Source organism: Apus apus, chromosome 4 (genome assembly GCF_020740795.1).
Source record: "Apus apus isolate bApuApu2 chromosome 4, bApuApu2.pri.cur, whole genome shotgun sequence".
Taxonomy (NCBI): Eukaryota; Metazoa; Chordata; class Aves; order Apodiformes; family Apodidae; genus Apus; species Apus apus.
This window is the reverse complement of record NC_067285.1, coordinates 62,752,980-62,765,982: the sequence shown is the minus strand read 5'-3', so window position 1 is coordinate 62,765,982 and position 13,003 is coordinate 62,752,980. Positions and strand designations below refer to the sequence as shown.

The following is a 13,003-nucleotide window of genomic DNA, read 5'->3' as shown; positions in this document are numbered from 1 at the left end:
AACAACTTACTTCTTATGTGCATGCAATAGAGCTGCTTATTCTAAACTGAAATTAATGAGGAATGTTTACTTACGGTTTTAATTTGCACTGCATCTGTATTTTAGGGAAGGGTGGATTATAGAAACAGACTGTGAAAAGAAAGCATATATTTGGTCCCCATTCTTATAACTGGTTCTTCTGTGGAAATTAGTGGGAGACCAGAGCTCATGACCCCAGGAATTCTGTTCCAAAGTCCTTGACCCCACAGTTTCACTATGCCCAGGCAGATGGAGGTTTGAACCAGCATGTCTGAGCTGTAACACAGGTGTGCTCTGTAGCATGCCCCAAGATCCAAGATAAGAAAATACGGCTAGAGTACAGCCCAGCTTCTTCCAAGCCAGGCTGCCCAACTTTCCTTCCCTTGAAGACAGGTGAGGAAAAGACATGGCTTGGGAAATAACCTGTCTTTGTCTGAACATGCGACTGGAATGCAGCTGGCATATGCCTTTCAACAAAGAAGTTCCCAGATCCCACTGTCTTAGTTTCCCAGGGCCTCAAGTGGCACTGAAAAAATGAAACAATATGGCATTGCTCTATGTTTAAGTGTAATTTTTTTTTTTGAGAGAAATATTTATGCAGAGCACTGGATTTTGAAGATACTTGCTTTGCATCACTAACAAGTACACAGAAGATTGCCATGTAAGATGTTTCATGCAGTTTCTATGTGATGTAGAAACATGTATACAGATTTATAATACAGGAAGCATTTTATGAAAAAAACAAACCAGTTTAATACCTGTGTTGTTAAGAACATGCATGTGCCTATACTCAGTTTATCTTTTCTTATGTCACCTTTAAAAGTGGTTATTAAAATTGTGATCTTTATTATCTCAACTGCAATCTACCTACAGCACATCACTCAAGCTGATGCTAAGGTATAAGCTGAGCAATACCAGAGTTGCACAATAATCCCTCTTACCCTAATGTTTGTATCCCTATGTTAATTTGTGACTGTCTTCCTTTTCCCACTGGCAATTCAGTTTTATAATTTTTTTCAAAATTAATAATATTTTCCTAATGACCATGCTACTGATTGTGTTTTTGCAGGGATTAGTGGAAAATCAAGTCTCTTTTGATGTAAATGATATTTTAAAATGTAGCTTTCTGTTGCAGATATAGATGAATGTTCCCTTGGCCACCATCAGTGTGGCAGTTTTTCACGATGTTACAATACACCAGGATCCTACAAATGCAAGTGTAAAGAAGGGTACAGAGACAACGGAACAAGCTGCATACGTATGTAATGCTCCATTTAAAAAAGGGATTCTGAAAGTTAATGTGTCCCATTGTTTTAAAATTTTGAGATACAGCACAATTTGGCTCATTTTCTCCTAACTATTTTTAATACTTAATAAGGGACCAGGGAATGTGGTCAGAGTTTTCTGAGTCTTAGCATGCCTTGGTAAAAATACCTTTCCCTGAGACATTTTCATAATTAGAAAGAAATTCACCTCTCCCTGTTGGCAGCTTGATTCTAGAGATTGCTTAAGGATGAGGACAACTGAGTAAGCAGGGTCGGTCTGGTCAAACAGTACATGTTACTCATACCCTATTGTAATGTACATTCTGCAACTGGCCCATTTCAGCAGCTCACCCCATCCACTCCCACTGCTCCCCAGATGTGAGCTCTATGACATACGGTGAATTTTTTTGAGAACCTTGTGTTCATGTGTGGGGACTCTGGGGACTCGCTGATCTCTTTAAAGAGCAGTTCCCATTGCAGACTTGTTTCCTTTGGCTGTAGCTGTCATGGTGATGTGATCTGGCTAAGGTTTTGAACTCAAATGCTTGCGATTGTATGTGCCACACACTTCATGTGTTACTGGGACATAGCCCTGAGGTGCATTTTATATTGTAATAAACAATAATGTAAAAATCACAGGGTATTCAAAAGAACAGTAATACATGGCTGACCAGAGAAAACATCTTTAGCTGCAATCATTAAACAAATAATTCTTTAACAAACAGTAGCTGTAAATTGAAGTATAGGTGGTTTCTGTAGTGTAGTGGTTATCACGTTCGCCTAACACGCGAAAGGTCCCTGGTTCGAAACCAGGCAGAAACAGCTCTTTTGGTGACTGGTGCGTCCGCCCAGACAGAGGTGCTGACGGGGGCGGGAGCTGCAGGAGCCGAAAGCTGGGGGAAATGGGTCCTCCTCTCGCAGCGGCTGGGGGGGAATCCTGCGTGCAAAAGGTGTTGAGGCCCTTCTGCAGCAGGTTGCTGAACTGCAGGAGATCATAAGAAGGCTGAGGGGTATTTATTAGGGAGGTAGAAAAGGAGAGAGATGATAACTGACTTCAGACACACACAGGCAAACCCAGAGCCTAAAGCTGCAGGTTAAAAAAACTCTCCCATTAACAAAAACAGGAAGGAGGGAAGTGAATGGTTTGGAAAATGATAAAGAGGAATGGAATATTGTAAAATAAAGAACCCGAAGGAAGAAGATAAATTATTTCAGCAAATACTTGTTGTCATAATGAAATATATTGTTAAGCTTCTGGAGCAAGAGACTCAAATGTCCAATTTGGTCCCATTTGATTCTCTTTGCAGTTATTCCTAATGTTATGATTGAACCACCTGGTCCATATAATATATTCAAGGGCAACAGCACACTTTCTAAGGGAGGCAGTGGTATTGCCAGTAGGATTCCTAATGTTGGAGGCACAAGGTAACCCCTCAGACCACCATATGTACCTACTATTGTTACAGAAAGGCCAGTGACCAGGCCAACAACTCGACCCACACTGAGGCCAACAACTCGACCCACACCCGAGCCAACAACTCGACCTACACCGAGGCCAACAACTCGACCTACCCCCAGGCCAACCACTCGACTTACACCAAGGCCAACGACTCATCCTACACCTAAGCCAACAACTCAACTGACACCAAAGCCAACCACTAGGTATGTGCTGGTGACAAGGCCTCCACCTCCAACACCACCTCAGCCGACAATGTTAAGACCTACACTTCCACCACAAATAACGCCTCTGATAACAACTGAAGGGCCTTCACATGTTCCCACTGAAACTACATCTTCCCAAGGAATTACAGATGACAACAGGATTCAGCTAGATCCTCAGAAACCCCGAGGAGACGTGTTCAGTAAGTAATTTTACATATCCTTTCATTTGTCAAAATTGTAGAAGCAATGTGTAGTTTGAATTGCGAGGTGAAAGCATGTACTGTGCTGTTTGGGTGTTTTGGAACACTTTAGCAATGCAAACAAAGACATGGTCATATGATAAAGCTGCACAAATAATTGATTTTTTTTTCCTAACAAAAACATGGGGAGGAAATTCTGAATGAGTTCAACGAAAAAGTTTGTTTTGGTTTTTTTTACCCTTCCTGAAATTATTTGTGAATATATGATCCTGTATAAGTGCTTAAACTAATTACAGTTCCAGATGGAAGTTCTGGAGAAATGAAGGACGTTTTATTGAAAAGTACTGAAATGCGACATAACTCGTATATGGTGAAAGGATTCAAATTCAGGGAGTTGAGGGTCACTCTTAGCATGTTTTCATAGCTTTAAGAATGGTAAGAAATTGGATCGTATCTGGTTACCTAAAGACTGTTACGTCACCTCTATTGAATTAATTCAAATACTCTTGGATGTTTATGACTAAGCAGTGGGAAAGATGCATACATAGAACCTAGGCTAATTTTATGGACTCTGCCTAGGAAAATGGATACATGAAAACTTGAAGATAGAACAGATGTTCGTAGCATGAACACATGTCATTTTGAGCTTCTCTGAAATCCACAGCACCATTTCTACGCCAGCTTTAGTGCATACCACAGAAGACATTACTGGCACTTGCAAAGTTACATGTATCTGCCAAGAACTACTTAACACTGATTTCATCTTTAGTTCTGCTGCTAATTTTAGAGACAAGGAGGTTGTGCCTGATCAGCCGTTCTCCTTCAGCTTGATGTGCAATAAAGCTGCTGAAGCAACGTAGTAGGAAAAAAGTTTGCTGTGTCAGAGCAGGTGTACGAGCAACCTGGGACTTTTTTTTGGTTTGGTTTGGTTTGGTTTGGTTTTGTGGTTGCTTTGGCATCTGTGTGGTAACTTCTTGCCCTACGTTCTCTTAGATCATTATACAGTGAAATATTTCGTTCCTTGTAAAAAAAGGTTTGTTTTCCCTGGGACATTTTGTCTGTTGTAGATAGTTCTATAAACTTAAAATTGAGACAATGGCTGACTTAGAATTTGGGAAGATAAATCCTGGGACTACTCAGAGGAGTGTGCTTTTGGCTTTTTCAAGATTATTTTTTGAGCAGTCTATATTCAGTTTAAAATATAAAAACATTATTATGTAAAATTCTAAAAAGTAATTCAATAAAGAATCAAAAAACTGAATATAATAGGAACCAATAGTTCAAAAGACAGAATTCTGTGGTAATTTTTCTAGACTCTAGCATTACACTTCCCAGGTGTCTTGTATTGCAAATGTGCTCTGGAATAGCAGAGGGATAGTTTTCAGCTATTTTTATGAAGTCATAACAATAATCTACATAAAGCTTATTATTTTCAATTAGTATTTCTGTCTTCTCCCTAGAGGTTAGATTTTTGAAGCTAATGCTTCAAATACATATGCTTCAGATATAGGGGTTTGGAAAGTAGGAAAGTAAAAGCATTTTAAGTTTGTTTTCTGATGGTAAGGTTGCATTACGATACATAGAACAAACACAAGAAAATAATTTTGCAAAGTGTTTATCAACCATTTGGTTTGGTCAGCTGCCACCCTTTAAGGTTTGTGATATACATACAAGTCTTTAAAGGCTTCAGTTCACAATGCAGCAGGGTTCCAACAGGTTAAGCACCAGCAACCATTACTCTTCTCAGTAGGTAACACAGGGACAGATCAAGTGAATAAATGTGTCTTACATGCCAAATTATTTCTTCTATGCCCTGATAAAGATATAATTGATACACATATGTGTGTGACATAACTGTGTGACTGAAGGTATACTCCACCTCTGCTTTAGATGGTAGGAATTTGCATGGTGCTGTGATGCTTAATGAAGTTGGTGTATTTTCTCCTCTCCCTTTTATCTCTTTTTCTCTCCTTCCTGCTCTCCTTTCCACTCTTTTTTTCTCCGTTTTCTCTTCTGGCCTCTTTGAAAGTATCATGTGGGTTGTGGTCACTGGTGTCCCCTCCCACTTTCTCTCTGTCCAGAGGCATTTATTTAGTGAGTGCACAAAAGCCATTGTTCAGGATTTGAAACCTATGGTCAGGTGCAAACAAGTTCTGTCACAAAAGAATGTGCTACCCTGTCAAGGAAAGCACTACTTGTAGAGTGAGGTGAGGTGTTACTTCACCCGTTGCATCCTGTTACTGTTGGAGTTTGTGAGAGAGAGGACAAAGATACATTTCCTCATGGGGACACCTAGAAAAGTGGATAGAAAAGTTACAGCCACATACATTACTACAATGGGATGTGCAGGGCATGACTCAGCCTGACCTCACCTGCTCTGAGTGCTGCACTTCTAAGGGTAATGCAGAGATCCTCAGACATCCCCAAATGCTGCCACCACAAGGGTTCAGCATCACGGGAGCGTCACTGCCCGGTGCAGAGTTCCTGGGCGTTAGCTGGGCTGCAGACCTGGCTGCCTGCATGCCCTTGGCCAGTGGCAAGCACGAGGTACAGTGCATTAGCTCAAATGCCTCTCATGTTAGCTTACAGAAGGCATTTGCTGGGTGCGTTAAGCTTCATGTTCCTGCTGGCCAACCCTGCCCTTGCTCCAGGCCCGTGGAGAGCAGTGCCTGGCTCTGCTGGGCTGCAGCTGCTCTGTGTGAGGCACTGCAAGCTCAGGATGGCAATACTTCCACCAAGGGTAAGCCAGGGCCTCTCACAAAGCATTCCTCACAGCCAACACAATGTTAACAACCACAATGTTAAGGCAATGCAGAGTTTTAAACTGAAATAACTAGTAACATTTAGCTAACCTCTGATGTGCTGCTTATCTGCCATGTGGATGTGCTAAACCCTCCCTACCTCCAGAAACGTTGGTGAAATTTTCATTTGCCTCTATTTCCTCAGGGAAGGGGCTTTTTCAGCTACTTCCTTCAGCTTCTTTAAAACTGCTGCAGTTCTAATCTCACCTACGTCAGACATTTTAGCAGTGTTCCTGGTTCGTGGATACAATCTAATTTCTTTTGGCTTATGCTGAGCCTCTAGATTCTCTGCCCCACATCATCTTCTCCAGCTGAGACAGCAAAGAAGCTGAAAATGAGTTTGCGCTGTGGTCCCCAAATGCATGCCTGAAAAGGGAAGAGAAAGCCTCACTTCTTGCCATCTTTGTTTCCCATGTGAGACAGCAGGCAGCAATTCAGCCATCTTATAATACTCATTGTCTTGGAAAACAAAGGAGGAACTTGATGTTAGAGCTACTCATATAATGGATTAGAACTTAGCTTTGGTTTTGTAACGTCTTCAGAAGAGTTACGGTGTCTTCCTAGAAGGCTGCTTCCTCATGTGTCACTGAGGGCTGTTGTATCCCATGGAGTCACTACAGCTGGTGTTTTGGCACACAAGGGTGGGCCAAACCCAGCACAGAGAGCGCTGTAGTCAGCAGTTGCTGGCAATGCTGATCTTTCAGCCTTTAGCACCTGCTGAAGACCTCAATGTTTAAAGTTGTGGTTTTAAAATAGATTATCTTGCAATGCATGGAATTCTTCTTTCCTTTTCTCCCCCCCAGGCTCTGAAGGTTTAGCCAGACTGTGAGGAAGCAGCATGCCAGTGAACGGGGCTTTGCTTGGCCCTCTGAATAGGTGGTACTTCTGTTAGGCAACCCAGGGCAGTTGGTGTGCTGTACACTGATAGAATGTCCCAGTGCTCTGCAAACATACTAGTGGTCTAGGATTGGTCCACATTAGGAGAAGAAACATGCCTATGCAAGTGGGCTTGTTTTCTGCTAGCATCTATCAAATTTTTCATTATTTAACCTTTTCCTGAGCTTACCTCAGGTGACTCATTGCTCCCTGTTTTCTCCCTTTGTGCTGTCCCACATGCTGGGTAAACTTGGCCTCATCTTTGAATGTGCTGCTCAGCTTGAAATGGGCTGAGGACCAGTGAAATTGGTCTGTTCAGTGGTGACAAAGAGCACAAATTATACTAATGCAGATGTTATTTAAGTGCCTTTGCAGTTTTTGAAAGGTATTGGGTTGTTGCATTTCTTTAGATCCTTTATCCCTTTTCCAAAGATGCCTGCAGTGACTTTGGGGAGCTGCTTTTTCAGAGAACAAAAAATATCAGGATTTTTAAAACGGAATTCCTACACTTGGCCTTTGAACCACTTAGTCAGATGCAGACAGTGGAATCTGGCACCAAGGATAATCTTCTCCTGATATGGATATGGGGGAATGGCGATGAGGGAGGAATGCAGTGATGGCTTAATATTTAACTATTTCAGGACTGATACAAACTGCAGTGAAGTACAGACAAATATTTTCTGGTTATTCAGATGGATAATGTCTCTAAGAAATAGAACGTACTTCTCAAGAAGGCTATAAATTTCTGCTACCGTTGGGAACTGGGTGATAAGCATTAGAAGCATTAGCTTAAAGGCAAAGCATAACACTAGATATCAACAAAGCAAGAACAAAACCCTTATCTGTATTAAAAGATAGTTCAGCAATTTTCCTTCTCTGCCCTTAGTCGAGCTGAAAAGATTGGAATTAGGAGATTCTTATAACAGATAAAAAAAAAATAATTAAAGATTGGGTTAAAACTTAATTCTTTCTGCTCCCCCTTTCAAAGACTTAGTGAAAAGTCCTTAGTGCAGTAGATGCTGTTATGTGTTCCTTGAAGCTGTTGAAAATAGGGAAATGCTGAAAGCAAAGAATGTGGAATTTTTTTTATCCCTTGATATCATTAGAGTGGCATCATTTTACAATAGCATTTAATTTGTCTTCACTCTTCTGGAACTTACTAAAATGTATTTCTCTTAATATTTAAGCATTTGAGATAGGCACGTTGTTCCTGTTTGTACTCTGGAGCTAAATCATAAGATCAAGGAACCTTACAAATCGCTGTCTCCATCAGTCTTCCAGCTAGTTTTATTCCCAGGTCTGACAGGCAACTTCTGTAGACTATTTCAGCTGTGTTTCCCTGAAACTCAGTTAGCATTCTGCACCTCCTGAAGAGCTGCTCATAGAAAAGCAGGCAGGTTACTTTTCAGAAAATCTCCTCGAATGATACGTAAGATGATATTTAAGTCAGGGTTCATGAGTCTTGTAACTGCCTGAGAAATGCAAGGTTGGACTTCAGAGTGGTCACACGCTAGCACCACCTCTCCCGTCTTATGCAAGTAGTACTATAGAGGATGTGACAGTCATTGAAAACCCTTCCTGAACTAATTCTCACTGCAGAATGAGTCTGCAGTTTTAGGCAACATATCCTGGACATGGCAGATGAAAGGGTGAAGTGTACCTCTCTGTTGCCCCTGCTATTTAGCCTGGAATATATTTGTCTTCCCTGGAGGAAAACAGGATGTATTCTTGTTTACTGACTGACCTCTGGACTACTCTTTCTTTTACCTCTTTTCTACTAGTTCTGTGTGAGATCTCATCACTTGTGGGATTTTATTTTTTTTTTGGAAGTGGAATTTAGCAATTTTAAACCATAACTGTTCAGTCAAAAAATCTTTGTAATTTTTTGTTGTTGTTTTTTAACAAGTGGGAAATTTGGTCATGATTATTGAGTAGAATGGAATTGCGTAAGAACTCAGTGTTTGTTTTAAGGCAGAACACTGCATTATTAATAGTAATAACAATTACTAATAGCACAAAGCTGTACTCCATGTTTTGTTTTGGGTTTGTAATGACAAAACAGTGATTACTCTGGAATTACAAATAACCTGACCTATGTACACACTATCTCTTATACTGTCAATCTCAGCAATTAGCAAGGAAAAAAAAGTCCTGCTGTTTCCCCAAAGGATTAGAAAGCTGAAAAGAAATCAGTCTTACACAGTAATTAAATGTTGCCCCCAAAATCATGTGTCTAGGAAGAACTTAGCTCATGAACTTTAATATGGTAGTGTTGATGTATTGGGTCACTCCGAGCTTATAAAGTTCTGCAAGAAAAAGAAGCCAAGTTTATATTTAACAAACTTTATCAAACCTTGGAAGTGAAGTGAAAAGCACACTGATATGCTTTATAAAGTACACAGAAAGGGCTTGGAAAGCTTGCAGAAAGTAATTGTGCCAAGTACTTTCTCCCACGATCGCTACTCAACGCGTTAGTCCTCGTAGGGAACAGAAGTGTCCACATGGATCGTATTTAGAGCCCTGCATCCCTTCTGGTAACTTGTTTTGTATCGAGTGCACATTCCTCTAATTAGGTCTGAGCACTCAAGCGACTGGTTTAAAGCTCTGCAACACGTTGTTCTAGAAGTTCCTAACAACACTGTTGGGAGAGGACTTTAGAGAAGTTTTGTAGAAATATTTTATATATATATATATAGCTTTATTATAGGCAAATATATCACCTTTAGTTTGGAGAATGCTTGCATGTGCACACAGACATATTGTTATAAAATAGAGTGCACTAGAAATGATAATTTAGGAAGAAGACTGAAGTAGTTTGGAAAAGAAATTCCGTGTATTTCCTGTGGCGTTTTCCATAAACAAGAGCTATAGGGAACTGGGATCCACAGGGCAAGCACATACCTTGAGATTATAACCCCTGAGTATCCTACAAATCTTAGAGCACTGCAGTGGGTTTCCTCTGTGCTCTCTACCACATATCCATTCCTGTAACCACCTGTTCGTGAGTCTGAGGTATGAACCTTTGGTCCCTAAGAAAAACTTAAGGTGCAGGGGAAGAACAGGAAGATATTGAGGTGCAGGGAGTTAAGTTCACAATAGACCTAGAAGAGAAGATGTTGTGGGCGTGTGGTTGCATGGTGGCCTGAGGGTGATGGCACTGTGAGGCTCCTTGCAGGCTGTAGTCCTCCTGCAGCTCAGGGGGAGGGCAGCCTGCTTTTCCAACTGCTCCTGTAGGCCCAGCCTTTTTCCATCCCTCGGTGTGGCAGGTGTAAAAACACTTCAGAAAAGGCAGCAATGTCCATGCCAGGCTAGTTTTGAAGTGAATTGCTGACTTGTTTTCCATAGCATGGAAAATGATCAGTATCTGTTTCCCTTACAGTCTGAGCAGAGGAGAGGCAAGGAGATGGTCCCTGGGGCTGCAGCACAGATGTCCCATGCATGGGGACTTCTGCATGCCAAGGAGCAGCAGCCCATGGCATGCAAGGCGAAACTGCTGAGGGCTTATCGAAGATGATGGCAGTCATAGCTCTGTCCTGCCAGAAATGACAGTGCCTGCCTTACAGGATGCTGTTAGCCTAGCAGGCTTTGTAGGTAAATATCCTGCAAACCTTGCTGGCCCTGGTGGCTGGCCACAGTAAGCCCAAGAAACTGAATCACCAGTTTTTAATAGCCCTGAGCAAACCCTCTGCAGCTGAATTGCAAGGGTGCCACTGGCTGCTGCGCACGCTGTGGTGGCGGTGGCCAAGGCACACGCAGACAGGACACACGTGGAGCTGCTCCAGCAGGTACCTGGTTGTCCATGGCTGCTGTGCAGTTAGAGCAGTCTAAGAGTGTGTATGCTCTGCTGTGTCAGAACAGGTTCTATCAACATGAGCACCTCTGTGCAGGGATGATGTACGACCTGCTTGTTCAACTGTCCCACCTATGTGTTAGGTAGTGCTCTTAGGAAAGACAGGTGCCTCCTGCTGGGAGGGGCTGGGGGGGAATTATGGTTGTAGAGCATTTCTGTTTTGATTTTTTGCTGTCCAAGGTAAATGGATTTATTTTCTTTATATAGATACAGTATTTATGCATGAATGTACTGCAGGTTGGTTGTTGCCCTAGGGGGTGTGGACTGTGCACACTTGTAAGGTTTCTTTCGTATTAAATCTCAAAATTCTGTGACCAGACTGAACAAAGCAGCAAAAACATTATTACAAACAACATATCCTTTAAAAATTAACAGGCCTTTACTACTCAAGCCAATCTAGAGTTCTTGAGGCTGTTTGAGCATTAATATTCTAGATTGCAAATAGACATTATAAAAAAATCTACAAAGGAATTAAAAAAAAAAAAAAACACAAGATGTAATTATTAAAAAAATTACTGTAATATTAGTTAATCAGTTTCCTACAGTTATTGAGCTATTTATTTATTTATTTTCATTATACAAAATTTCCATCCAAGCTCTGCAGCCTGCAGTACTACTTTTTAAATTGCATTCGCATTTGGTCTACCTTTTAATGGGCTGCTTATTTTTGTCCTAATTCCAAAAAAGCAGGAAGTTGCTTCATTCTTATTTTTCATCTTCCTCTGTCTTCTGGCATGAGAGGAGCTCTTGCAACAGTGCTATTTACGTGTTGTCCTAGTGCAGAAGTTCCTTTTTACCTTTGATTTGATTTCTTGGAAGCAAGTCCTTTATTTCAATATAGAATTGTAAATCATGGCAATTCTTCTTGTTCTCACTTGCTTAAGAGGCTTATAGAGACAGTAAGATACTTATTTTAGCACTGCAAATGGAAAATCTGTCAAGTTTTAATAGATACGGCCTTTACAAATACCGTAGGTGTCAGAAGTGTCTATGACATCTAAGGACATCAGAAAAACATTAATACTGTTACTAATTAAGTGCTAGACCTGCCTCTAAAAGAGAAATGTCCAAGACCAATTTCCAATTGCTCTGTCCAGTGCAATGTGTTTATCTCTAGTTGACAGCTGTCCCTCAGGCATGACATTGGTGTGTTATTTCTGGAGACTGATACAGATTGGCACTGTAGAAAGACTTGTGGAAGTCTTTGTAGCCACCTGACTTTGGCAGCCATTGTTGCTACAAAGACCTCTTAAATTTCAGGTTGGCCTGGCTGCTGAATGACTAATAACCTCTGTGCCTGTTGGTTGCTGAGAGCATTCTGAGAACAGCAGCTGAAGAACAGACTTGGAAAGCAAAAAGTGTAATTACAGTCAGATTCCCACTTCCACTACAGCTTCTCCTTCTCAGCTCTCAGTACAACCTGGTAATTGTTTAGGGAGCTCTAATCCTTTGCAGATAGCTGGATGTACCTTCAGCTGGGTTTTGAAGGTTAGTTGTGTGTGGGGCCTCTTCCAAGTACTGCTGCTTCCTGTTGAGATTCTCCTGTAAACATCTGTAGAAGGTGAGTGGATTGGAAATCTGAGCTAAGGGCTTCATGTGGTTTTATTTTATTGAGAAACCACTATCTTTAAAAGTGCATTTGGAGGAGAATAGTGTGCCTGAAGGTTAAAGCTGCTGCTTTATTTTTATTTCCTCCTGGTTGAAGAGGAGCTTGCATTTGAAGAGCCTTCAGCAGATTTGGAATCACCTTTTACAGTGCTCCAATAAATGTTACAACATAAATCATAAATCACATAAGTGTAACGTTTATGAATCTTCATGTCAAATATACTTAAATGCATTACACTCTCCAAGAAAAGCACAATGCCCAGAGCTGCTCTGCTGTTTTTATTACAGATGAGGAAGTAGGTCACTAACTACCTTTATCTCACTCATTTCTGAAAAAAACTTCTTTTCTTGCAGTTCCACGCCAGCCTGGAGTGAGCAACAATCTATTCGAAATACTTGAAATTGAACGAGGAATTACTGCTGACGAATTTGAAGCAAATGATGACCCAGGTAAAGATCACCTCTCCTGTTCAGGGCTTAGGATTTTTTGAGGCTTCTTAGGATTTTATACATTTTTACAGGACTCCTACATCTTATGCCCATTTAAACTAGGCTTTGTAAAAAGAAAACAAACAAACAAAACACCACCTAAATGAACTTTGATAGTTTTAGTTTTCCAAACAGATTTAGCACAAAAATAGGGTGGCTTGCTAATAGTAACACTAGAAACTTTCTATTGTTTTAGTATTTTTGTAGATTAATTAAATGCCGCAGAGGGAACAC

At 40.9% G+C, this 13,003-nt stretch overlaps 1 protein-coding gene and 1 non-coding gene across 4 annotated transcripts in view; both read left to right on the top strand.

The window, feature by feature from the left end:
* NPNT (nephronectin) overlaps positions 1–13,003 on the top strand; it is a 51,395-nt gene that overhangs the window by 30,617 nt on the left and 7,775 nt on the right. For all 3 annotated transcript variants that reach the window (XM_051616661.1, XM_051616660.1, XM_051616662.1), the window contains 3 exons: positions 1,154–1,276; positions 2,750–3,145; positions 12,635–12,730. In XM_051616661.1, the coding sequence (XP_051472621.1) occupies positions 1,154–1,276; positions 2,750–3,145; positions 12,635–12,730 (615 nt within the window). The remainder of the gene's footprint in view (positions 1–1,153; positions 1,277–2,749; positions 3,146–12,634; positions 12,731–13,003) is intronic.
* Positions 2,033–2,105, top strand: TRNAV-AAC (transfer RNA valine (anticodon AAC)). The gene has a single exon. It is a non-coding gene; the product is annotated as a tRNA-Val (tRNA).